This window comes from Stegodyphus dumicola, chromosome 5, assembly GCF_044657685.1.
Source record: "Stegodyphus dumicola isolate Sdum_Otavi_A_Nest chromosome 5, ASM4465768v1".
In the NCBI taxonomy this organism is placed as follows: Eukaryota; Metazoa; Arthropoda; class Arachnida; order Araneae; family Eresidae; genus Stegodyphus; species Stegodyphus dumicola.
This window is the reverse complement of record NC_140772.1, coordinates 197,921,958-197,949,530: the sequence shown is the minus strand read 5'-3', so window position 1 is coordinate 197,949,530 and position 27,573 is coordinate 197,921,958. Positions and strand designations below refer to the sequence as shown.

General features: G+C 32.1%; 1 protein-coding gene across 1 annotated transcript in view; it reads left to right on the top strand.

Annotated features, from left to right (window-relative positions):
• The window catches only part of LOC118193141 (reversion-inducing cysteine-rich protein with Kazal motifs-like), a 232,762-nt gene that overhangs the window by 188,688 nt on the left and 16,501 nt on the right, over positions 1-27,573 (top strand). The window contains exons 6-15 of the mRNA XM_035364220.2: positions 1,661-1,742; positions 7,179-7,373; positions 7,575-7,708; positions 10,047-10,196; positions 12,075-12,174; positions 12,342-12,615; positions 18,092-18,228; positions 19,567-19,704; positions 23,503-23,688; positions 26,048-26,134. Coding sequence (XP_035220111.1) covers positions 1,661-1,742; positions 7,179-7,373; positions 7,575-7,708; positions 10,047-10,196; positions 12,075-12,174; positions 12,342-12,615; positions 18,092-18,228; positions 19,567-19,704; positions 23,503-23,688; positions 26,048-26,134 — 1,483 coding nt within the window. The remainder of the gene's footprint in view (positions 1-1,660; positions 1,743-7,178; positions 7,374-7,574; positions 7,709-10,046; positions 10,197-12,074; positions 12,175-12,341; positions 12,616-18,091; positions 18,229-19,566; positions 19,705-23,502; positions 23,689-26,047; positions 26,135-27,573) is intronic.

The following is a 27,573-nucleotide window of genomic DNA, read 5'->3' as shown; positions in this document are numbered from 1 at the left end:
TAGAACATGTGGCAACGATTAGATAATTCTTAAAATGATATACATTTTGTGCATTCTGAGTTCTAATATGAATGACATATAATACTGTTAAGTAAACCTAGCGCCAGAGTGTCGCTATGGTAAACAAAGTGATTTTTAAAGAATGCATTTATTCTATTGTGGTTAATGCGCTGTCTGCGAAGTAGGTTTAACTCAATCTCATAAGTTTAAATAAAATGCAAGAAAAAATGCGTATAATTTAATATTCCGTACAAGGAAGTCACGTGGTGTACACATCAGAATTTTTTGTGAAGTATCTCCTCCTTCAGTTTTCACACAAAAGTGAATCTAGTGAACTCTACATTCTGATAATCAAAATCTCTCACAAAATCACAGAGTAGTCAATTTCATTGTAAATAAAAATTCTCTTGTAGATATTAATGCACAATTGTGCGCTGCACAACAAATAATCCACAAAGAACCAAAAATGTCTCGCATTACGAATCGCTATCGAATGTGAATACCTGTGATAACAGCATTATTGTTGATTAAAACAGCATTATTGTTGCTGTTGTTGTTATTAGTATTATTTGTTTTGAAGGCGTACCTATAATAAACAAAGGTGATATCCAAAGAAGCAGCAAGTTAAATATATTCTTTAATATTTTATATTAGAACTGAAATACTGCAAAATCTTTCTTGAAAATTAACGTGAAAAGCCTTTTATGGAGGAAAGAAGAGAAACAGAAGACCCCTAGCTTACTTATATTGTCAAGAAGCCTTAAAAGAGATGGGAAGAAATGTAGCCAAGAAATGACATCTCAATCAAGTCGAGATGAATAGAATGATTGACAGACCCGTCAATTTACAGTGCCATACACATACTTCATGGCGCTCTTGAAGAAGAGTGAAAAATTAATAACTTTAGGCAGTTTCTTGGAAGCTTCACCACTGGATCTCCATTAAAAAAAAATCTGAAAACCTCCAGATTTTTCCCATTTACACGTACATGCACGTTTCGAGAGCATTTGGGCTAAAATTATTTAAAAACAGCATATCTTTAGAATTTTCGATAGATAATTTCACGCGGAGATAATTTTTTTTTTTTTTCTGTATAATGTTGCCAATGCTCGCTTTGAAATCGTTGAGTTTATTAATGAAAAATTCGTTAAAGTTTTACAAAATATGAAATAGACAATGAAGCAAATTCCAGGTTCCAAATGCGGAATTCCAGGTGCCTATATATATGGAAAATTACGTTATTCAAAATTTAGCGGATCTAGGTCTTGTTGTTTTCTTCACAATGCGAGAAACAGTCATACATTCACGCAGATTCTTTATTATTTAATTTCTTTAAATACAATACAGGGCGGTAATATTTGGTAACAACAATCTGAAACGTGATTGGATGGAAAATGGCCGTTTCAGGACTAATAGCCCTTTTGGGCGCTAACGCCACTTTGAGCTAAAAAAAATTAAAGATAGCTCTTTCATCTTAAATTGAAGATTTTAGGGGGTTATAAGAATAAAGTGAGCCTAAAATTTGTGAGATTGGGTAAAATTATAAAAAATCAATTTTTATGATTAATATAATGGTAACATCATTTCTGTTGCTGTTACCATAAAAATGTGAAATTTAGATCGGCCATTTTAAGTTATTTATTAATGTCTTATTTTTTAGGCAGAATCAGTACTTGGTCTCACTTCTTTCTGTCGCAAAAGTGATGAAATAGCATTTTATACTTGTATTGAAAGGCAAGAAGGTCTAGTATGACATTTTCCTTCTCTTATATTATCTTATGTTGTTTCTCATTGTAAATGATTTTATAGTGTTTATTACAAAATTTCAAATTAAAACGTGCATTTATTTGTGAAAGATGAATCAAAGTAGAATATTTTTCGATCTGAAAATTAAATGGCTTGAAAAATCTTCTCTAATTTCTTCTTTTCTGAAGATGAATAAATAATATGTGGATGTGTTTCAGCATTTTAATTATATGTATTTTAATACAATAATTTAATTAATATTACAAAGACTAAAACTACTAATTGAAAATGAATGTCCATTGATCTACTGAAAATCAAGAAATTTAAATAGTTGAAAAAACAAAATTTACAAAAATGCAACATTAAATAAATAACAACTTGTAAAATGAGAATGGGCTTGCATTTTTTGGTGCATTTTTCATGTAACAATATGAAAATATTCTAAGAATGAATAACAATTTTTTATGTTTTCATTTTTCTGAGACAAATATTCAAGAATAGCTACAGTTTCTTTCTTTTTTAATATGTTTGAATTGCTGTGTTCATCGTTTATATTATCATAATTGAAAAAGACTTGCAAGGAAAAAACTCCAGCTTACTTTTTAATGAATGATCTAGGAAATAATAATAAAATTATTACCCAAATTCAATTTTTGACAGAATCTTCATAGCTAACAGAAAGGGGTGGTTTTTAGATTAGTGAGTAAAGCAACTGATTAAAATACTTTACATATAAAAGATGGGTTTATTTTAAAACAAAGCCAAAAATATTTTCTTTTTAGAAATACGAAAAATTCAACTTCGATATGTATCTGATTTTAGATTGAAAATTTTAATCTGTATTGTATCTGAAAATTTTAATCTGTATTGTATATTTAATCTGTATTATTTTAATCTGTATTGTTATCCAATTTAAATAAAAACTAATATATGGGATATACATATGTAAAAAAAGAAATGATGACAGTTCAAGAAAAACTGGATGACTGATTCAAAAAAGCACTGTACAGGTCAACAAAAAGTTAGTCCACATTTGTCCCGGACGCAAATTGTTATCCAGCGTGGCACTGACTAATAAAATTCGCAGATCAGATGGTGTTCTGTGGATGTCTTGTAACTTGTCTCCAGTAGCCAGGGCTAAGCTGGTTAATTCGCTGGAGCGGAGGCGTATTTCCGTCAGCCTCCAAAAGTGATCTAGATGATTTGGTGACCTAGCTGCTTGAGGAAGTGTTTGGTCAGCACGAAGACAGTCAGTCGGCAAGCAAGTCGTGCATAGTCTGGCATTATATTATTACAAAAAAAAAAAAAAAAAAAGTTCAGAGTGGCACAAAATGAATGGCAGAACAAAGAGTCACAGAATTTTATTAACATATATATTTAACGCTGCTAATGCTTCACTTTATTTAACATTGCTAATGCGTCATTTTATTTAATGCTGCTAATGCTTCCCTTCACTTAACGTCACTTTATTTAATATTGCTAATGCGTCACTTATTTAACATTGCTAATGCCTCACTTTATTTAATGTCACTTTATTGAACATTGCTAATGCCTCACTTTCTTTAGCGTCAATTTATTTAATATTGCTAATGCCTCACTTTATTTAACATTGCTAATGCGTCATTTTATTTAAGGCTGCTAATGCCTCATTTTATTTAACGTCACTTTACTTAGCATAGCTAATGCCTCACTTTGTTTAACGCCACTTTATTTAACATTGCTAATGCGTCACTTTTTTAGCATTGCTAATGCGTCACTTATTTAACATTGCTAATGCCTCACTTTATTTAATGTCACTTTATTTAACACTTCTAATGCCTCACTTTCTTTAACGTCAATTTATTTAACATTGATAATGCCTCACTTTATTTATCGTCACTTTACTTAACACTGTTAATACCTCACTTTCTTTAACGTCCCTTTTATAACATTTCTAATGCCTGCCTTTGAATTATTTATGAATTAAACTATCACTCATATATCACATTAAATATACCGTCCCCTAAACCTCAGTTACATGTACCTACGTTCAGTTCTAGGACATGGGGATATGAAAATCTTATTCAATTGCTTTCTTTTAGAATCAGTGTTAAGAAGTAAATCTCAGATTATCTTATAATATTTTAATTGATATTTGGAAAAAAATGTCTTGAAAAAAACAACAATTATTGTCTGAAGATAATTTCATAATTTTAAAACTCGGCTGATATGCAATAAATTAGTAAGTATATTGCAGTGAAACAGCTCATATAAATAAACTTATAGCTATATAGTTATAAAGTCATTTACATTTCAGCATTATATTTTAATAATTATAATAAGCTATATCTCTCTGTATTATATAACATGTTATTTATCGTATTACCAATCTACCAATGAAAGCCATTCCTTATTTTCATGCGACACTGTGTAAAATTTCTGCACACGAACATCTTTCTCTTTTTCTGCAAACAAAAATGCTTTGCCTTCAAAAGAATATAAATATTTTCTGCAAAATACAAAAATTATAAGTGTCGACGCACCCGCTTTTTTTAGATGTAGCTTTCAATATTGCATTTTAAAATACAACATCAACCTTCTGTATTTATACTGTTGATTGCGTGATTTTGCAGTTCGAAATTTACGAAAACAATATGTAAGCAATAAGTGATTTTTGTCATTTTAAGTTTCTAATGATAAAGAGATGGAATTGTTTTCACTTAACTCAGGGGGATATCGGAGGTGCTCTTGAGAAGAAGCTCTCAGCTGCGGTACTTTCGACTATGATATGCTCGAACATTCGGGGCAAAATTTTACAAGTGCGTCATAATACATGAACGGGGGCATAACTTCCAACATATCTAATTCTTGGCTCAAGAAACGCAACTACTTATCGCCGTTCAGTTGATGGTAGGAAGTAAGAGCTGATAAGGACGTTACCTATTACGTGAATCAGTTTGTGAAACACTGAAGTGCAAGCGTACTCTATGCAAATTCATTATGCATAGGTACTGATCAACTGTCGACAAGCGATGTGTGTTTTGAAAATTAAATATAATCTCGCTAGAATTATGCTTTATCTGTTACAGTATTTCACTACTGAAGTAATTGTGACCTATCGAGAAAAACATGCCCCGGCGTAACAGAAGTTACGAATATTTGTTCTGCAGAGAAGTTAAACATAACACTAGTCATCTAATTAGGGAAATTTTAAGAATAATCAGCAAATATATATAAAAGAAGGTATGAGGAGATGAAATATTGTTGTTTTCCCCCAAACATGCAAGGATCAGTCCTATAATAATTTAACTTTTGCCTATGTTAACTTAATACGGCGAATTTTTTACATAGAAATATTTTATATTAGAACTGTTTGTCAACCATTCAAATTCCTTCTTTGTTTAATGGTGGAAATAGTATGTTTCGGTTAACGGCGCTTAAATAATAAATAAGTCTCTTTATTTCACTTATTTCTTTTTATTTCACTTTTAGTTATATAATAACGTCGTTACAAATAAAAGGGAAAAAAGAGCATCGATATAGTAGCTTCTGTTTGCTTTTTTAGTGAAGTACTAACCTTCTTGGTACTTGCGTATTATCCCGTTGACCATTAAAGTTGGCTATCATCGAACCAGGAAAAGGACGGAACTCCCGCTAAAGGACTCTCGTCGATTTATAGTATTTTGTTAAGCCTTCCGATTTTACTGAAAGCTCTATTAGAAAGTTATGAACACAAACTTTCCGCAGAGGCTTGTTTCAATCCATTGCTGTTTTGGCGACCATATCCAACTGTTCTTTTTTCCCATTCAACAGATGTTAATTCTTCTCTCGACGAACTGTAAATGAACCGAAGTGCAGTCACAAATGTGCTTCTACGGTTCTCGAACTCTTATTTTCTTAATGCAAGAACAAATTGCTACAACAACAGTTAATTTATATTCTTCTTCATAAAAACTAAAGGTGCTTTTCGTGAATTAATCGAGGTTATACCAAACGAAACCTCAGCTATTATGTATTGTGACGTCAAGCTTATCCATAACGCTCTAAATCGCGCTGCTTGGACTCAGTTTTGTGGTCGACAGGATAATACATTTACCATCTTTTTTAACATATATTAAAAAAGAGAGAGAGAAAGAAAGGAAAGATAATCAATAAGGATTACGCAATTTGTGCAAGACGTTGTTTTGAGAAGGTTGTGCAAGACGTTGTCCGGACGTTGTTTTGAGAAGGTTCGGGATTAAAATCTTCCAAAAGGTATCATCCATACTTTGTTCAGAAACAAATTGCAAAAGGAAACTCATTTTAATATTAACGGAGCACCGAATCTAGGAGTGCAGTGAAAGATTATATTTTCGAAAATCTTTTTTATTTTCAGGTTTGCAGAACGGATGCTGTTTCGAAGAGTCACGCATTATCTTTCTGATAACTATTCGATTTACTTACTTCAGGTGCCAAGAGATCAGGTTCATAGAATTCTGTCAACTGTAATTAAAACTGAATTATCGAAAAATATCCATTGGAATAATTACATGCGCTCTTATTTGTGAACTTCTGAGTTATTTGTATAAAACAGCTTGTCTTTTTATAAAGATGTAAGTACATTTTGCGTGCTTTGCCGTAATCCAAATAATTCAGTCCATGAAGCTGTATATATATCATTGAGGTTGCAAGTCAACTCTTATTAGATTTCTCGCGGATGTATATGTTTGGAACCAAGTGGCAACCTGTTAGCCGAAAAGTACCACGAGATATTAAATTGAGTAAAAACACTTTTGTGAAATAATATAGTTACGTTTATGCAAGATAAATTTCAATACACAATGATTTTTAATAAGTAGTGGTCTGCGAGTTTTGTGCGGTAGCTGTTTTCTATATGTTTGGCAAACAAAACCGTAAAAACATGCTAAGGCATTACAGGAATTCGATGATCGTTGATGGGCAGGGAGCTAAAGATTTCGCATCGCGGCACAACTTGTTATTAAAGATGAAGCCTCTTTTCTGTTACAGGAAAAGACGAGCTAAACAATTTTCCGTAGAAAAATACATAAACCAACTTGATACTTCCTGCGAGAAAAACCTATTTCATTATCAGCTCGCTTCGATTGCGGTAAAATTTCTAGAGGTAACAAATAGTATATCACTTATGTTATTTTAATAAAAAAAAAAAATAGAATGATACACTTTAAAAACGTTTAATCACAATATTTACTTTCAAAACAGGAAAGCCAATGTAAAAGCAACAATTTACTTTAACAGTGGCAATAAGGAACGTTAGCCACCATTAAATCGGTCTCTATGTAGAAACCGTAAATAATGTATCTTTTTGTAGAAAATTATTTGGAGGGGGGGGGTTCTCCAATAACGGAAAAGGCCTAAAATGAATTATTATTACTTGTCATGGAATATATTTTATTATTTGTCACCATTATTATTTTTTTTTTTTTTTTCAACAGCGGGCGAAAGATGTTGCAGGAATGCTCAAACTAATAACTGTCGTGAGGCGTGTAAGGAGGTGTTTGTTGAGTCGTTTACTCCACCAAAAGCAGTCAGAGAAGCTGTTCATACATACTGTTCAGAAGACAGCCCTCGCATTCAGCAATGTGTTCGTATATATGTCCATGTCACGCCTATGGAACATTCTTTCAGAAGTGAGTATGTTATTTATCGCAAGTTATTATGTAAATAAAAACCGCGTTTCGCGCTTAATTTGACCTTAACGTTAAGAATAATAATAGTTTCAAAGCTAGTGATTTAATTTCGTGTTTTTCTATGCATATTTGCTTTGTGAATGTGAAAGTGTATTTATTCCACGCTCTTAACTGCGACTGTATACTTTCTTATTTCTTTAGATATGCACTGCTGTGATCGATCTCCTAACATTCAGTGTCGTACTGCATGCAAAGAAATTCTGAGAACCGAAACGACGGGCCAGGAAGTTATTGATGGGCTTAGCAGAGTCGGTTGCGGACCCCCACTTCCTCATGTAAGTAAACTATTTATTTGATATAATAATTTGTATATGTTTTAGACGTGTTACAGATTTTTTTTTTTTTTTTTTTTTTACAATTTTTTTTTTTAAAAATATTTTAGATGTTTTATATTGATATTTTTCTTATATCAGATTAATTTAAAAAATTATATATTGCTTTGAATAAATACTCTTATTGTTAATTTATGAAATTTTTATTATGATTAAATGCTGTAATTTAAAAATATTTATCTTATTTATGCGTCAAAAGGAAAGGTAAGTAAAATCAAATTTCTGATAATCTACTATGTTTTTCTTTTTTATAAATTTTCTGTACATTTTAAAGAAAAAATTAATCAAAGAGAATTTTAATTTATACTGATATTTTGAAACATTTCTGGAAACATTACTTTCTGCATTTGAAGACTTTGGAAGTCATTCAAACTATTTTTGTGGTTTGTTTGTGTGCATTGCATGCAATTTCGCTCTAGTTTGGATGATTTCATGCTATCAGCAACCAAATGTTCATTCCAAATCAAGCAAATTTCACATCATAACGATTAATATAATAAAATCTAAATCTCAGAAACCAATCGTCGTATTTTCTTTTCTTGCTGAGTTAAATCCTACTTTTTAAATTCTAGAACCTACTAGTGAGGTATATGCTACAATTTCATTGCAGTTTTTTTCTTTCTGCTTTAATTTAGCAACTTCTGCATAATAAAAGATATTTCATGAAATGTAAACATCACAATTAAAAAAAGGAAAAACATACATATATATATATATAGGTATGGAATTTACAAATTTTAAGTTTCATAAATTTTGTAGTAATTACTTTGTAGAGACATTAGGTTAATTGGAAAAGCCGGAGAGATGAAAAATTAGAAACCGCCTTCGCCGGGAATCGAACCAAGTACCTCTGCAATGGCGGCCCAGAGTGCAGAACCACTTCAAGACGAAGGCAAGCTAGGAAAGCGGGAGAAATACCTTATAACTTTAAGCATTTTTGTGCATTATGTGGCATAGAAATCGAAAACATGCCAGGAAAAGAGACAAAGATAATGAGACTTTTAATAAATTTAAGTTTGTAAAGAATATTGAGTTCAATTAAAACGGATTGAAGTCTCAGTGAATTTGTTAGAACGAAACATGTTTACGTTTTTCCAGTTGATCAACTTGGTTTGAGACTTCAAAACGCTTTTTCTTTGACAAGTTCTGTTTGAAGCTTTAAACAGAGGGAGATTAATAAAAAAACAGTTTGTACTGTGTTGTTTTTTTCCCATTTTTAATTTTGTAAAATTTTTAGTTCATAACTAGTCTTTTTCTTAAGTATTTCATTTTTGCAACGTGTTTCTGGAAACAAGATAGGTTACTTTCAAATATTTAAGCGGCTTTTGTTAGGTTTTAAATTCTTTACCTATTTGAACTGATTTTGAAAATTTAGCAGTTCGAGGCGCTAATTTTAGCCTAATTTATTCTTTCTTTTTTTTAAAGCACTTTTGACTACTTTATTATATCTTCTTCAAGTATATATATAGAAATTAGAAAATTTGCCAAAGTTCAATTTATAAAAAATACGAAAGAACTAACAAGTTCAAAATTAGTGCCTAGTGCTGCTTAATTTTTTAAATGAATTTTAAAAGTAAAGATTAAAATACCTAGTAAAAGCCGCAAGAATATTTGGACTTAAGAATATTTTGTTGGGGCCCAACGTGGGGGCGCCAACTATAACCAAAACTAACATAAACAAAAGACTCGCTTGGCCTTTTTAAATAGTTTTAATTAACAAAACACGATTAAGATAAAACATTACAATAAAGGGCGTTATAATTACACATTTAAGTTTCAAAGTAAATCTCGGGGAATACCATGCTTAGATCTTGAGTCCAGTACACCGACTGAAAGCTATAGTCTTTGTTGGTCGGTGTTTTCCCCGGCGGCCGCTAGGTGGCGTTCATTGAGCCGTGAGGTTACAAACACGCAAAACGTTAAAAAACACTCGTTTGGAAGTAATGTAAAATCTAAAAGCTTTCAGATTTATTTTTAACTCTATAAAGTAAGTGTAAAACTTGATTTTCATTGCCATTCCTATTTACGAACATTTTAGTGGTTGTGCGAATTATAAAATTAAAAGTCTGATGTATAAGTCTAAGAATCAATAACTGTAGTTATGAAAACTTCAGCCGTTTTCTTCATACTGTCTTTTCATCAAATGTTTGATATTGTCGGAATTCTATCTTGTAACTTTTTTGTTTTGGCCTTTTTATCGGTTTGTTTAGTTAGTTGTTCAAAATTCAAATGCCTGATGTTAATGTTAGATGTCTACTATTGATTACATATATTTATTTAGGACAGGCTATGGCAGTGCTTCCTACTTAATGCTGCTGCAAATGAGCCTGGAGGCTCTCTCACTCAGTCTGAGAAAATCGAAATGGACGGTGCAAAGTTACAGTGTTGTTTTCGAGCTGCTACAGTTAACTGCCAAAGACTCTGTATCGAAGTATATATTTTATTTCCTTTTTATCTTTTTACGATTATTATTATTATTATTGCTATTATTAAATTTATTTCATTTGGAAACATCAGTGACGATTACTGTTATTTTTGACTTCTAAGCACTTACTTCAACAACTTTCTCATATTCCTATCTATCACTCAAGGGAATTTTCGTGAATGAATTTAGAGCTATTATTCGAAGAGCAAAATTTATTTCAACATAAAAGGCCCAACATGCAACATGAGAGGCAACTTTTCGGCCAGCTATTCAATTTAAAATAATCATCAGAAGACTATGCATTGATGTTGAATTTTTCCTAAGGTTAAATTCTTTTAAGAAGATTCAGCCTGTTACCATTCATTTGGTTAGTATCACAGTTATGCATCCTTAACTCAACAGTAACTGTAGCATGCATTGTTTTCACTGTCTTGTTGCATAAAATAAAAAATTAAAAAACGAAACTTAAATTTCGGCAGCGCTAGTATCTTTATGATACATGTTTATAGTTTGATATATTAATGCAAAATGAAGTTTGATATATCACAGTCAAATTCTAAAATGTAAAGAACATTTAACTGACTAGCGAATTTTGGTAGTCTGATATTCAAGTATGTTTTTATGGAAAAAAAAAATTACTGTATTTTTCTCAAACAATGCACTTTATTGTTTTTAACCGAAACATTTTTCAAAAAGTTAAAAAGCTGTGTTTTAATTATTCACTGGCTGTTAAACAAACCAATCTGACTGCAGTATATATTACGTATGTGTGTTATCTGCGTATATGATTCTTCACATCAAGAGTATAGTTGAGGTCAGTTAACTAATGGTTCTTGACTCACTTTAAACTTTACTTTTTTTTTTTTTTTTTTTTTTTTTTTTTTTTTTTTTTTTTTAACTTTGCTCCACCGACAGAGCAGCTGGTCCACTTGGAGAGGGTGCTTATCAGCCTGTAAATTGGTGCATGTGAGATGAGAAGAAAAAGTGAGTCGAACCGAGTCCCGAACCCACGAAGAAGCCTCGGCTACGAGGAAAATTTCCGGTTATTCCCCACTTCAGACTATGAGGTTTATAATCTGAAGTGGGTCTTTGGGAAATGCAACTGTAATAAGCTTGGTACATATTCGTTGGGCAATGCAATAAATATGCGCCAAGCTTTCAACGACACTCATGTTGCCCCGAGTTGCTGTATACTGTGTTTTAAGATGGATACTTACTGAGATTTCTTTCGAAATGCGGGAGAATATGTTTTATGTCCATCTCCTAAAATGTGATAACCAAGGCGCTTACTGCATAATCGTTGTCTAGGCATTGTCGCTACCCGAAAATTTGTAATCATTATGATATTTTCCAAACAGCTAGAAAAAGGTAAAAATCGTAGGCAGATCGGGACGATATGGAACAATCTACCACAAAAACATTGCTAGAATTCTCGAATGCAAGCGGTTATGTATGAATGAGGCTTGTCCAGGGAAGGTAGCATAACATTTGGATCAAGGACGTAATATATCATCAAAGAAAGAAAAAAAATACACGTCATAATTGGTCAGAATCCAAAACATGGCATTTTATTAGATAAACAATAAAAGATTTATCTTATACTTAGAAAAATACCTCAGTCGCCAAAGAAAGATTGCAGAAAACTTCAATGTCTGTCATTGCCAAGGAAGGAACAAGGGGTTATGTCCAGCCTTGTGAATGTATTCTAAAGATCCTTATGTATTTCTGTTGCATATATATTAATACATTATTTTTGGCTTCAAATCTTATGATATAGATTGCGTAATAAAAGTAAATTGATACTTATGCATTTGATATGTTTTGTTTCTGAACTTTTGCTTTTATCAAAGTTCCGAATAAATTAATTTACACATCTAATTTCAGACCTTTAGCAACCAGTGGTCAGGTGGTAGTTGGAATGACTTTGATCGTTTATGCCAGTATCAACTTGCTGAATCAGAAATGATACGATGTTTAACAGAAGGTACGTATTCATACTTAGACTATGATTATCATTCTAAATGAATAAAAAAAAATTAAAGTTTTCAGGCGCAAACCGCACGGTGATACGCCAGTTTGTTCAATTTTGATGATTTTTTTGACAAAAATTATGGGATATCCTGCGATACACTTTCATTTATTTACTTTTAGTTGACGAACCTTGCGAACTCGGATGTGAAGGTTTATCGTACTGTACAAATTTCAACTCCCGTCCTACTGAACTGTTCCGTAGCTGCAACAAAGGAGCAGATGAAGCAGCTGAGCAAAATTTCTTGTCGTGGGAAGAAGGAGTGATTCAACTTCCAATGATGCATATTCCCGTTTTAAAGATATCAGAGTGTCATCCAGAAATCTGGAAAGCTATTGCTTGTACTCTGCAGATCAAACCATGTGATCCTAAAGCTCTTGTGAATAGGATTTGCAAGTAATTTTCATGTTTTATAGTTTTAAGAAGCTACAGAAATTTAATAACATTTCGGATCTTTTCTACTCACAGGATACTTTTTTTTTCTTTTACTTTAATTGGGGCAGAAGCGGATGTCTAAGTTTTCTATCTGCCATCTTCTTTTTAGCCCAAAGGGTGTTAGCGGAGAAGGGCTATTAATTTTGTTTTGGCATTTTGCGTTGATTCACTGAAACTGTTGGTTCACTTTCCAAATTGTTGCCACCACATATTAGAACCCTGTATTATATTGAAAGAAATTAAATAATGAAGAATCTGCATAAATGTATGTATGTTTCTCTCACTGTGAAAAAACACTCTGAATATGGGCATCTGGAAACCCTAATTCGGAATTTGTTTTATTATCTATTTCATAATTTGTCAGACATTAAAGAATTTTTGATTAACAAAGTCAACAATTTCAAAGCGAGATATGGCAACACTGTACAGGAAAAAAATTTTTTGTATCTGTTGTTTATTGTGATAAAACAACGGTAGCTACAACCTTCAGATTTTGAATAACGTTCGTTTCCACCCGAATATGGGCATCTGGAAGCCCAAATTTGGAATTTGTTTTATTATCTATTTCATATTTTGTAAAACACTAACGAATTTTTGATTAACAAACTCAACGATTTAAAAGAGAGCAATGGCAAAACTGTATGGGAAAAAAAAAAAATTATCTCCAGCGCGCGATACTCTGTATCGTAAAATCTAAAGATATGCTCATTTTGAAATTATTTCACGATACTGCTGTTGGACTGAATTTTATGGTTTAAGTGCGCAGAACATGATATTTAATAAATAAATCTAACCTACAAAGCATTAAAAAAACGCCCCTTTGGGCGTAATGTAAAATCTGAAAGCTTTCAGATTTTTTTATATATATTACAGGCATTCATTTAGATTTAGAACAAAGAATTGTAATGAAAATATTTTTTTATTTTGAAATATATTAAGTTTCTTTTAATTATCGTTTATAAACTCAGAAGTCTTAAAATATTTTCTAAACTAATTTTTCCAAAAATTTATTTTTAATTAAGCTTATAATTTTTTTTTATAAAAAGAGCTTACTAAATAGTGAAAGTAACTTATTAATTTGTAACTATTAAACACTTCCTGAGTATCATAGTTGAAAAATAAGAAAAGTTTTGAAACTGTATCGATTTTACCCAATTCGAAAGTCTTTTTTCCTCCTCCCGGACTTTTTTATATCTCGGACTTTTTTATTATTTTTTATTTCCCGGACTTTTTTATAACTATTGTGCAGTGCTTTTTTTCCCATTTTGTAGGATTATAAAATTTGAATGTTCTATAAAGAATATTTAATAATAATACAAATTGAAGATAATCATTTTCGTATATATCATTAGAAACAGACACTAAAAATCCCAAAGCATTTCATGAGTCATCTTCGTATCATTTAGGATTCACAGCGCGTTTCCGTTAAAACTTGCTCATCAGTGATAACCCGACTGCATAAAACGTCTGAATACTCACTCATAGCTCCTGTCGGTTTAAAACGTGATAAATAGACTGGCTGAGGGGATGTTTTGTGGTTTTTCCCATGTGTAACACAATACAAGCCAGTTTATCTTGGAAAATCCTCCAGGAAAGCATTTTTCCTCTTAGAGAGATAGCCTGGCGTGCTTTGCCTTAATGTATTAATCTAATTTAAAGTACACAACTTTTTATAAGTCTAATGGCGTAAACAGAAGGAGTAAATGCCATTAATTTATATTAATAACAAACACTGAAAGAAAGTATATGTTAAATACTCTGGCATCTGCTTCATTAAAATGAGTGTTTAGAATAATTCCATATTTCACTTACATGCTTGAATAGCTTATGTGATTGGAAAGCTATGTAGACGGTGATTTCTGATTCGCTATCAGGTGTTATGGCATCGCAACACTATAAACAGGAAGGGGCTTCATACTGACGATAAGAAATTTCGGCAAATGTGAAATTAAATAGATTTAAATGGTAAATTAAATAATTAAAAAATACTGGTGTAACATTTGATATCTGAATGCAGTTACAGTCAATTAATAAGAAGTAATTCTAGCAAGATATAAAACATAATTTGGCTTAAAAAATATATTGATTTAATACTAAAAATGCAGGAAATAATTTTTAAAAATTTAGAGATACGGATGTTCGACTATGCTTTTATGATCGAGAAGTTTGTTGCCATGCAAGACAAGTAAAATGTTTGAAAAAAAAAGGGCATTGTAAAAGAAAGAACAAAAGACAAACAAGCAACAGATTTATTAGCCTAAAGGGGCAATTTACCCAGAACGGTTATTAATTTCGTTTTGGCATTTTGCGTTGATTCATCAAAAACGGTGAATCACTTTTTAAATTGTTGTCACCAAATATTAGAGACCTGTATTATATTTAAACAAATGAAATAATGAAGAATCTGCATAAATGTATGTATGTTTCTCTCACTGTGATAAAACAACGGTACCTACAGGAATCAAATTTTGAGTAACGTACGTCTCCACCCGAATATGAGCATCTCGAATCCCAAATTTTGAATTTGTTTTATTATCTATTTTATATTTTGTAAAGCATTTATGAGTCTTGATTAAGAAACTCAACGATTTCAAAGTGGGCAATAGCAACACTGTACCCCCTCCCCAAAAAATTTATCGCCAGCGCACGAGACTGTGTATCGGACATTTTAAAGATATGCTCTTTTAAATATTGTCTTATATTGCTCTTTAATTGAATTTTATGATTTAAGAGCGATGAACTTGATATTTAATAAATAAAGGTAACACATAAAATGTTTAATAAAAAGTGCTTTTTGGGCGTAAATTAAAATCTGAAAGCTTTCAGATTTTTTTCTTTATTTAATCTGTTATCAATCACTAAAGTAAATGATCACCGAGCCTCTTTTTTTTTTTTTTTTTTTTTTTTAACTAAGCAACTAACTAAACAACTAAGCTGAGATGTTCTTTCTTCGGCCTTAAATAGTTTTTAATCGGCCGTGCGAGATCTTTTTAGTGAATTCTGCTTCTCGAGATTTCTGGAAAGCAAAAGAGTGGATATAATAACGGTTACAGCTAACATAGTGGTCAATTACATTTATTCAGTTTCAATACAAATTAAAGAGATATTTATTTATTAAATGTTAAATGCATTTGCTCCCGTATTTTTACTTTTCCGGCATAGCTTTTTCTTAAAATTTGTTTCGCGCTACATTGCACGGGGAAATAAAACAATTTTAATTATAATTCTACTAAAATCAGCTACCTCAAAACAAAATTCGTAACAATATATATATACCCACTCTGTTACTTGGCTCGGTGAGCTCAATTTTGTTTTATTCTTATATGTTGGTAAGTTGTGTATTTTTTCCTTTAAAAATGATTGCATTATATTGTTCTTATCTTCCGGTTAAGGTTTTTAAGCCTTTAGTAAATCTGCATGCAATAGTTGTAGAATTATCAACAATTTAAACGTTGTTTAACTGCGGCTAAGGCTATTTTTTTACCATGGCAGCCATATTTGTTTACATTTGAAACTTAGCAGAATAGTGAATTAAGTCAGTTTCTGCACCTTCAGTGTCTTTTTGCCTAGTGTGGCCAAAAGTATACCTTTAGTTTTAGCCACCGAAAAATCTGCCTTCTTGTCTGCTTTCTTGTCTTTCTTTCTTGTCTGTTGAAACTTTAATTTCAATTGTAAATTTTTTAAAATTATTTTAACTATATTTGGTGTTTTATATTCTTCTATATTTTTCAATTTTTAATGAATATATTTGGAGGTTTTATGTATTTTGCCTTACCGCGAAGTGAGAGCTGAATTAATTGAATGAGAAATCTATTTCTAATGAAATTCGACGAAATAAGTTTAAATGAAATGCAGCAAAAATTTAATATTCTCTATAAGGAACTCATGTGTCCGCATCAAATTTTTTCTTTAAAGAAAAAACGTGGTTTCCTATACTCGTCAATTTGACGGGTGTTCGTTAATATTGAGGTGCAATAAAAATATCCATAAACTTAGTGTTAATGAAAGTAGTTAAAAAATTTTTATCATTCAAACTTCAAAAACATTCTGTCTGATGATCAATTTACGTGTGTATTTTTCATCTTACCAATGTCTTTGAGCTATTATTGATTATCTATTAATTACGTTAAAATAACTGAGTTATGAGCAAACAATAAATCGTTTGTTTGCTCATTTTAAAGATTTAGCTACAAATCAGTTAATTTCTAAAACTGGCCAGTTAATAATAGCAGAATCCCGAAATATAATTCACCAATATGTCTTGAAGTTGAAAAATATATATTAATATTTCTAGGGAATGCTTAAAATATTCATATTAAGCAATCTAAATATGAATACTTTATACAATTCGTCTACACAATTTCGAAGAAATATTAAAGAATTTTAAGATATTCAATGGTGGGAGGTTGGATTCCTTTATCACACGACGAAATATGTCTTCGTAATTAAAACAGAAATTTTAGAAATGTGTGTGTACAGTAGAATGCCATTTGCTATTTATTATTCTCCTTAAATCTAAATTATTCCCGAAATTATTATTTAATAGCAAACTTCGCGCCACTTATTGCTTGCAAGCTGTTTGACTATCCATATACGTGGAAATGACAAGTTCCGGTGCTTTTTCATGTTATTGTTTAATTCATACAACATATTTTTAGCTTTACATAACAAGTCTCTGTATCTATTCGAAGAAAAGATTTATTGAAGTAGAACAGGAAATCTCATAAAGTGGCTTTTAAAGAAATTGAAACCTAATTTAAAGAGATGTTTAATTTAATTGTATTTTCTTTAAGGTTTTCAGATAATTTACAGAAACAGTATAAGGTATGCATGCCTTTCTGCATGCCTTCTTGGTGTAACGCATACTCGGCCCGTATTCGAAAGGTTCGAGTACCGGCGAGGGCACTTCTAATTTTTCATGTCTCTTGCTTCGAAATAACCTAATGACTCTACAACAGATGTGATTATTTCATCTCAGAACAGCAGAAAACTTTTTATTTCTTTTCGTATTTACAAAAACGTTATTGCTGTGGTCTGTAAGCAGGAAATGGTTCCGAATAAGGGTATGGAATAATTGCAATTAGTACTTTTTAATTCCCCATAATGAAAAAGATAATCATAAATTTTAACTGCTGTTTGGCGAACAATAAAAGTTGTTAAGAGGAGTAATTTGTTTTTCAATGCCTTCAATGAATTGTTTAAAATATTTATATAAATTCTTCTGCGGACATATGTAATAATAATAAATTATCATGTATTTTATGATCAGTTTATGTTGGCCAAAACGAGAAATGACTTTTAACCGTAACTTGACATACTTTTATTTACTTACATATTTGTTGTTACCCGATTATTTTTTCATTCTCAATAGGCAAATCTGAAAAATAATTCCGTTCATATTGTAACAATTGTCTCTATTTTTTTCATTCTCTTTAAGAGCTGATTGTATAGACATTCTTGATAAATGTGTTAATCGTACGAGACTACTAAGTCACCAAAGTCCAGTAACACTTTGTGAAATCCTCTCTCCACCTGGAAATGATACTCCTTGCATATCATTGGCTCCTTACATGGGTGAGTAAATTCATATTTCATTTGAAATTTATTGCGGAATATTTAACCATGATATTAATAGTACTATTTAATTTCTTTTTATATTTGAGCACTGTAATAAGTAGGAATTTAATGCAAAGGGTTGGCGATTTAGAATGAAAAAAGAATGAAATGTTCAACTGTTTACAGAAGCAGGGACGTATTTTATATGCGACGGCTTCTTTAGAAAAATTACTGTAAACATTAAAATGCAAAAATTGTGACAAGTTTGTAGCTATATATGCAGTATTTATTGAGGAGATTTTGATGGTTTTCCACACTGTTTAAAATTAAAATAAAATACAAACAATCTGAATTATTAACCTGTTAACTGTCAAGTTTTTAAATCAAATTTTGTCTTGAAAATAAGTTCCTTTTACCTCAATAAAACATGAAAAATATATTATTACTAAAATATTTACTAAATAATAGTAAAAATACATAAATACTTTAACTGAAAATATTAATTATTGTTAGCACTCATGTATTCTTTAACAGATATTTATGTGGAGAACGTGGTAGGAACGAAATAGTATTTTAAGCCATTGTAGTGTACATTGTGTGCACAGTGTATGGAATTCAACGCAGCTTTTACTGCATTGATTCCTAAAAACTGTTTTGCATATGGTAATTATCTTTGCTTCATAAAAAGTAAGGAATCGCAAACGTATGAAATGAATTTCCAGTTACACTTATCCAGGAAGAAAAACAGTACACAAAAACCGAAAGTCAAGTTAAATTTCAAATAAACATTTTGCACTTCAATATATCAAGTATAAACAACCATGACTTAAGTAGTCGAGGGAAAACTCAAAATGGAAATCTTGGTAGGCCAGGGCTAATATATATATATATATAAGGTTAAAAGAAAAATCCTAGTTCGTACGCTATATATATATATATATATATATATATTATTAACGTGACTCAGATTATGTAATGCCTCGTAAACTTAATATAGTCTGTTTAATTCTCAGAGTTCAGGTTAATTTAAAATAAAATATTACGTGCAATTCAGTTGGTTTTGCTAATTGCTTTGCTTATTTTAAAGCAAATTAACCTAAATATAATGTCATATATATATCATTATCATATATATGATATATATCATATATATATATCATATATATATCATTATCATATATATGATATATATCATATATATATCCCGTATATCATATATATATATATATCATATATATCATTTGTGATACTTGCACATCACTATAAGTTGAACGTATATAAATAAATTAAATGTAGGTATTTTTTAATATCTTGGAGAGATAACAGCAAATTAGAATTTTTCGTATCTTCTTGCAGGGGAAAGCAAACTCGCGGGAACATCACTAGAAGTCAGTCATCCTTGCAAGCCAAACAGATGTGATAATAATTATATATGTATGGTTGATAGGAACTGCCTTATTGGACATCCATGTCGCCCATATATATGCGTTCCAGGTAAATTATAAAATAAAGTATTATAATTAGTATTACAAACTGTGTGTCAATAAAACCTCGTCTTTAATTCTGCAATGTTTTAAATTTTAGTGTGTGATGTTGCGTGGCCCCCAACTTGCCCGCAACAGTAGTAGTGACTGCTATGAACTGGAAATTACACAAACTCTTAAGAAGGGTCTAACTCCCTTTTTATTCCACTTTAGAAGTTACAGATGCGTTCACTTGACGTTCACAAACTACACCGACCCGGCGGTTAAATAAAAATGGAAAAGTACAACTAAAAATAAATAACAGGATGAATAAATAACAAGTCACTACCTACGAGGCTCTATAAACGTGACTAACTTAACCGCGTTCTAAGATACAGCTGAGATTTCAGCAAACTTTCTGAATAAGAAGTTGAAAGATTCAACTAACTGCCGAAGTAGGCACACAGGCCGAAACGCGCGGTTCTTAAATTTCTACCTAGCAACCTTCACGCTTGTGAATCAAGAAAGCACTCCTACAAACTCGTTTCCCTTCTATTTAACTCAAATTACTTCTGCTAAAAAATTTGAATACTCTGCGCGTTCTACTAAAATTTACATACTCTGGCATTGGCAATTCTAGGGGAAAGTAAAGGCTTGACAGGAAAGATAGCTTAAAATAAATGTTAGTTAAAATAAATATAAACCCTACAAGTGGATTTCCTCGTTTAAAATGATATTCTGATAGCCAAACCCGCCATTATACATAACGTAACATTTTAGAACCATTTTTCCGGTTTGAATGGACACTTTTCTGTGCTTCTGAATGGCAACGCGAAATTCAGTAGAAGCGCATTCATTTTGAGAAGTGACAACAGTTTGAACTGAATGAAATGTCAAATTGATTCTACATTAGACTAATTTGTTTTGTTTGGAATTATAATAAATTCCTTTTTAAACTAGATTAAATGTTTATTTAGATGGAAATACGACTGAACCACACGTGTAGAAATTTTGATTTCGGCGTTTAGATATATTTTAGAACTTTACTAGGTAAGCTGCGCCATTATTGTCTATTGTCTATCGAACAAGCATATTAATGTTGTTTAATAATTATAACTTTTATATTAAGAGAAACATATTTACCTAATTTTCTTTCATGGTATGATACTTAAACCAGTTAAGTACCTTATTGTTATCGTACATCTTTAATGTTCATCATATTCATGCTTCAGTATTCATTATTTTGTGACTTATGTTCATGTATGTGAGATCCTCTTGTATGTAAGCTTTTTTTCAAGTAAAACACCTTCAGAAATTCAGAACTACTTTTCAAATTAAACAAATCAAAAAAAAAATATTCTTTTTAAATCTTAGATTAATTGAAATTTGAATAAAATTCTGTCGATTTCAAGGACAATCTAATACAAGTCCCTCTTCTTCAGATGCAAAACGTTTTTGCATGGGGGGAAGCACAAAACCAAATGTATGCGGAAATGAATCAGCGGCATAAAGTCAGAACCAACGTAGCGTCATCTACATTTATTTTCATCTGTTCACAGAATTATTTGCAAACAGGATAATTAGGCAAATGGTAATGAAACATGAAAAAGGTAAGGCAATATTTAAAAAGGTTTTGGAAGAATTAAATTACATCTAAAGAAAATTTTCATTTAAAAATAATTTTTCCTTTTTTTAGTTGATGTACAAATTTCACATTCATAAAAATGGCACTTTTCGTTTAAAAATGCGCTTTCTTTTAACGGCCTTAATTCCGCTCCTAGCCAGAGTTTTCACAATTCTGATAATTTAGCTCACTTGCGCTTCGGCTGGTCAGCGGGCGAGTGGTTGTTGTCACCTGTCTTACTTTTCTGACAAAAGTCAGCATAACCCCACGACATTCATCGCGGCAAGATGCCAAATGCGTCGCCTGTGGTTGGCGAGAGCCTTATGCACCATACAGGTGACAGCCCGACTTTAGCTCAATCCCGCCTCCAGTTTTGGGAGAGAACACCCTGGGGTGGCGGCCGGGGCGGATCGGACAGTCTCCCTCCTCTCCTTTCCTTCCTCAACCTCTCAAGAGTACTTTTGGCTTGCCGCATATTTAGAGTGCCCCCAGCCGCACAGACACTATACATTTACAAACATCCATGTTTTCTCCGGGATTCGGCCCAGGTACGGCATTCCAGGCCCTTTGGTACGGCAGTCAGCGTCACTAACCGCTATCCCGGTTAAGCGGCGGTAAAATCCCTGAACACTGATAGTTTCGACAGGTGTTCAATTCCATGCGAATGGATCGTTTGCGTGGACGTTTTAGTGGCTTTCCCTATGTGTATACGTGTATACGAGCCAGTTTCCCATAGAATATCCTCCCCGAAGACACCTCTTAGGCTAGATAACCCTAATATACTCTGTCGTAATCAACTAAACCTAAAAAAAAAAAAAAAAAAAAAAAAAGGTTTCGCATTTTGTTACTAGTTTTTCTCGACAGACGGCGCTTTATTCATTTTATCTTTGCTCCTCACATTGATTTGAGTATAAATCTAGTCGCTTGCTCTTCACTTCTGCTAAGTCTTTCTGTCCATGAAAAGAGAGAGCTGCAACAATTTGCACTCGAAATCAACAGAATTTTATTTAAAAGCTCTGATGGCTTTTTTTCTAATTTTTAATATGACATTCCAGTCAATGGTTAAGTCTTATATATGGACCGTTTTGAATTCAGGCCCATATATAAAATGGTGTATATCTTTTTGTAACAATACACGAATAACGTCTTGTTATTATCAAATTACTTGAGTCTCCATGAGTGACTAAAGCTGCAGTACTGTTTTCATTAGATTATGAAGAAAAACTGTTATTAAGTCATATTAGAATATTATGCTGTGTTAAATAATGTGATATAATGAATAATGTGATATAATGAATAATGTGATACTATGTTATACTGTTGTGTGTAACTAAATTTACTTTAAAAAATTGAGTAATTGATATTAAATTCACGTATTTTAAATAGTTTTCAAGAAATATGCTTCATTTGTTTGACAGCCCACCATTGGACGAGCGGTAAAGTCGCTAAACACTGGTAGTTCGGTCCGAGGTTCGAATCCCGCGAACGGGTTGGCTGTGTGCGCGTTTTCGTGGTTTTCCCCATGTGTAACGTGCATATGAGCCAGTTTCCCTTAGAAAATCCTCCACGAATGCCTTCGTGGAGAAAGGAATACCTTTCTCCATGAAGGAATCCCTTCCCTTAGGCAAATAGCTCTCGAGTGCTTTGTCATAATCAAATACATCACACCACACTATTTGTTTGACAGTAACATCAGATTAAGTCCACGGATTTTAAAAGCAAGGGTCGTTCGCTTAAGACTTGGCTACTTCTATAGGTGGCGTACTTTTTTCCTAGTTTTGAAGGAGAATCCTTCCAGGGGGACGGAACCGAAGGTCTCCGATCCCTCTCCCACTTCCGTTAAATATACTTCCGCTTAACATATTAGTTTTAAAGCAGAAGCGATTTTAAACAAATTTTACAAGTCCCAACAACCGAATTTTTTTGTAGAATTCCTCAACAACTTGTTTTCAAATCACAGAGATAAGTATACCATTTTTCAGTAAATCCCTTCCCCCCCCCCTTTATTAATTTTGCGTAGATATTTGGAAACAAAAAAATAAATGAAACTTTCATAATCTTTTAAAAACTTTTGTCTCAACTACTCGTATGTGAGGAGGTAGGTAATAAAATTTTGAAGTGTATATGTATTGTGATTATGTAGTTTGTGAATTCATATTCACTGTGTGTTTTTATGTATCAAAATTTTTTGTCACACTGTTTCAGGATGCAGGCTGGGCGATATGTCACAGCTGTTGGTACCACGGAATACTCACGTTCGTATTCCAAGCAACACGCACGGTCCTCGTTGTCATATGGTTTGTTACTGCAATAATGAAAATGTTTTAGAAGACTGTATGACGCAACCGTGTTTAAGTACTGATCATTGCTGGCACGATGGAAAAAGATACAGTGAGTATGATTATTATATAACTAAATTTTATCTTGTTAAACCGCTATATCATCATAAAATATATCATTTAAGTAGAATATTTAAACAAAAGGTACACTGCGAAAAAAAAAAAATAAATAAAAGAAAAGAAAAAGAAAGAAAGAAAAGGCGGTCAGTTCTATATCTTTCTTTCTACCGGGCCGATCTACCGATGTTAATAAGTCGCCCCTTTTTGGCCATGTAAACTCCTGCGCTCTTAATATGCTCCCGGTGTGGACTCTTGAGGCAACAGGGAGTTGTTGCCATTAGATAGTGGAAGGCGAGTGACACATGCCTGTTTATCTCTGGTAGCCACCAGGCGTCCCCGTCTTCCGTCACCTACCTACCTACCTACCGGGCCGATTGAAAAAATTCAAATTGCGTTTTTCATGTCTCGAAAGCGCGACTTAGGATATATATTAGATTTATATATAGCATTGTTCTAACATAGGTATTATGATAAAAAATCGGACTTTTCTGAAATAACATACCTATTCTTTTTCATATTTCGATTCTACGACTCAAATTATGCCTAGATATTAGATTTTATAAAATGTGGTGCGAAATTTACGGAGAAATTCAAAAATTTATTTTAGCGCAATTCTTTTTCAGGTTGCGCCAATAATAATTCACTTGGCGAACTTCTTAATATATGGCAACCTATTTTTCTTTCCCCTTCCATTATGCCAGAGCGGAAAAAAAGGCATCTCGTTTCTATCTTTTTTACATTGTGCATGAGAGGGAAAAAGTCACATCGTTCCTACTTTCAAATAATTTTAACAAAGTTTCTAAACCACATTAGATATTTAATCGCTTTCAACAAATATGCCCGATTTCAAAACGCGCCGATATATAAATTAACGTATATCTTCAGAAATTTTTAATAAAAAATTGTAATTTTTTGCAGGTATGCTTTGAAATACGTCTACTTTAACATGAGGGTAAAAATTTTGTATATTATAATTCAAAACATTTTTGGAAAATGTTTAAAAAAATTATTTAAAAATACAAATTTTAAAAATAAATCATAAAAAATGGGTGAATTTTATTTGGAATGAACGTAAATTTCGAAATGTGGAAGGAAGAATCAAATAAGTTTAGTAAAAAAAAAAAAAAAAAGAGAAATTAATAAATATATACCAGACTCAATTAACATTGACGAGCTTAAATTTTGAGAGCTAATTTTTAGAACCTACTCGTACGATTTTTACAAAATTTAATAGTTTGGCGTAATTTGAGTCGTAGAATTGAAATATGGAAAAAAATTGGCATGTCGTTTCAAAAAAAGGTCCAATTTTGTGTCAAAATACCTATATTAGAACAATGCTACGTATAAAACTAATACATATCCTAAGTTGCGCTTTCGAGACATGAAAAACGCAAGTTGAATTTCGACAATCGGTCTAATAGAACAAGAAAATAGAACTGTCCCACCCTTTTTATTTATTTATTTATTTATTTTTATTTTGCGCAGTGTACTTCCATATGTTCCGTCGACCGTAAAAGTTGGCGGAAATCCCGTCAAACTTGCGCCAACCATTCCGGCAGAAGTTCGAAGAAACAGATCGCACTTTATTTAGTTAGATAATTACAGATCGCTTTTTATTTAATTAAATAATCAACACATTTAAATTTCACATATAGCATATTGTTGCGTGCGGATTCGTAATAGACTGAATGCACACAGAACCGATAGCTTAATGATGATAGCTTAATGAAATTTATTTTCCCAAAAGAAGCACTTCTCAATTCTGGAACTTTTCACAAAAGTACTTGCACAGCTCTTCTATCACAGAGCACAATCAGTAGTTACTCTTTAAACTACTCAGAATATTAAACACAGCACAATGCAAAACGAAACAAAAGACAAAGTTCGTACGGAGATCTCTCAATACTCCGAAGCTAACTCTGAGCTAAAAAAAGCACTGAGAACCGATGCTCTCTCCACTCCTATATAGTTCCCCTTCCTGCCGCTAAGAAATTTCCCATTTTTCGAAATTACTGGAAGGCATATATGGTTAAAAGTACATATAAGGGCCGGGAACGGCTACAGTTACATATAGGCATCAATTACAGTTACAGTGCATACAGGGATCGGACACAAATGTCGCCAAATGATCTCCACATTTGGCGACATTTGGTGATTTCTCGCCAAATTTGACGGCATAAAATTGTTCCCAAATTTGCAGGTTAATGATTTCTTATGGTCAATATATAGACCACCGTTGTGAGGCAATGTATAATTTAATTCATTTTCTAACCCGGAAACATAAGCTTAGTGCCAGTTTTTTTTTTTTTTTTTTTTTTTTTAATTGTTCTGTTCTTTCGTTTTAATTTTAGATCATAATACGTTGTTCACATCCGGTTGCAAAACATGTTTCTGCTATGATGGAGAGGTTACTTGCTCGCCAAAGCAATGTGGATCAGGTAAGATCAATGTCAATAAATCTTATCAGCTTAAAATATACTGACAGATTTAGACTCATTTTATACGTATTAGTGCCACGTTTAATAGGCACTGATAGAATCCAGTGTAACATTAAGTTGTTACTCTCAACACTATCTCCTTTTTTTTTAATGACAATATACATGGCAAATTTAAAACATTATGATATCCCAAATAAAATCTTTTACTGTGTAGCTCTCAACCATTTATCCTCTGCCATTAGCCTGTAACATTATGTCTAACGGTCGGCGTGGATTTCCAAGTGTATCATAAAAAGGAGTTCTAATCTACTAAATATGAGAAAGGCTCTTTGAAAGAATTTAATAATTGTTTGAATCCTGTTGATTGAACCATATAAAGTTTTATTGTGGATGATTAGTAGGCATATGCATGTGTTATCCCTTTTTGTTTTAAATGTAGTAATTGCTTATAATAAACATCTCATTTCAAAATCATTGGCCATCATATGACTGGTTATGCATAGTTTTAGATGGTTTTGTAATCTGAAATTGAACTAGCCAATGGTAATTTTATCATGCTATTAATTTGACATTTAAATTATATCGAAATCGAAATTTGATTAAGATTTCGTCCTCTGCCTTCTTTCTGCTCTTGTTGTTTGTTGTTGTTGTCTTGTCCATATTAAGGTAAAATATATGAAAAACTTATCATCACTACAATCAAATGCCCAACAATGGCTGAGAGGTCAAAGCCGCTGAACACTGGTAGTTCGACTCCCGGCAAACGGACTAGCTGCAAGGGCGATTTCGTGATTTTCCCCAATGTGAAGCGTGGGTAGGAACCAGTTTCTCTTAAAAAGACCTTCACGGGGCATCTCTCCCTTGCCGCGTAGCGCCTAAGGGTGGAGCATGTAATAGGTATATAAAAACTAGAATCAAATATTATATTAACAGAAACGAGTTTTTAAAGGATTGTCAGTATGAATTTCGCACTGAATATATGACTCTACATATACTATGAAGTAACTGATGAGAATAGAAAAGCAGAAATCTCACAGCTGTCTTAAGCCTAACTGTGCCCTGATGGCCAGTAATAATACACTAATTTTAAAAAATTAAAGAAAATTCATAAAAGCAGCAATAACTTGTTCAAAAATAAGCTAATCCATGTAAAATTTGGATAGATACATAAGTTTTCATACATTATCTGAAATTATTTCAAGTATTTAACTCTAATTTATTTCTTTGTTAGTTTTGAAACAGGTTGATGTATTTACTTTTTTCGTTGCACCAACCCCTTGATTGGTAATACAATGAAAGATGAAAATTATTTTTTTCTTTTTCATGCTAAACTCTTTTCGCACTCATTCATGCAATCTGCTACTGTGCTTCTGTTTTTTTAATTTTGCATATGGTTCATTCCGAAATGAATATGAGATGCATTTTAAATGTATTAATGT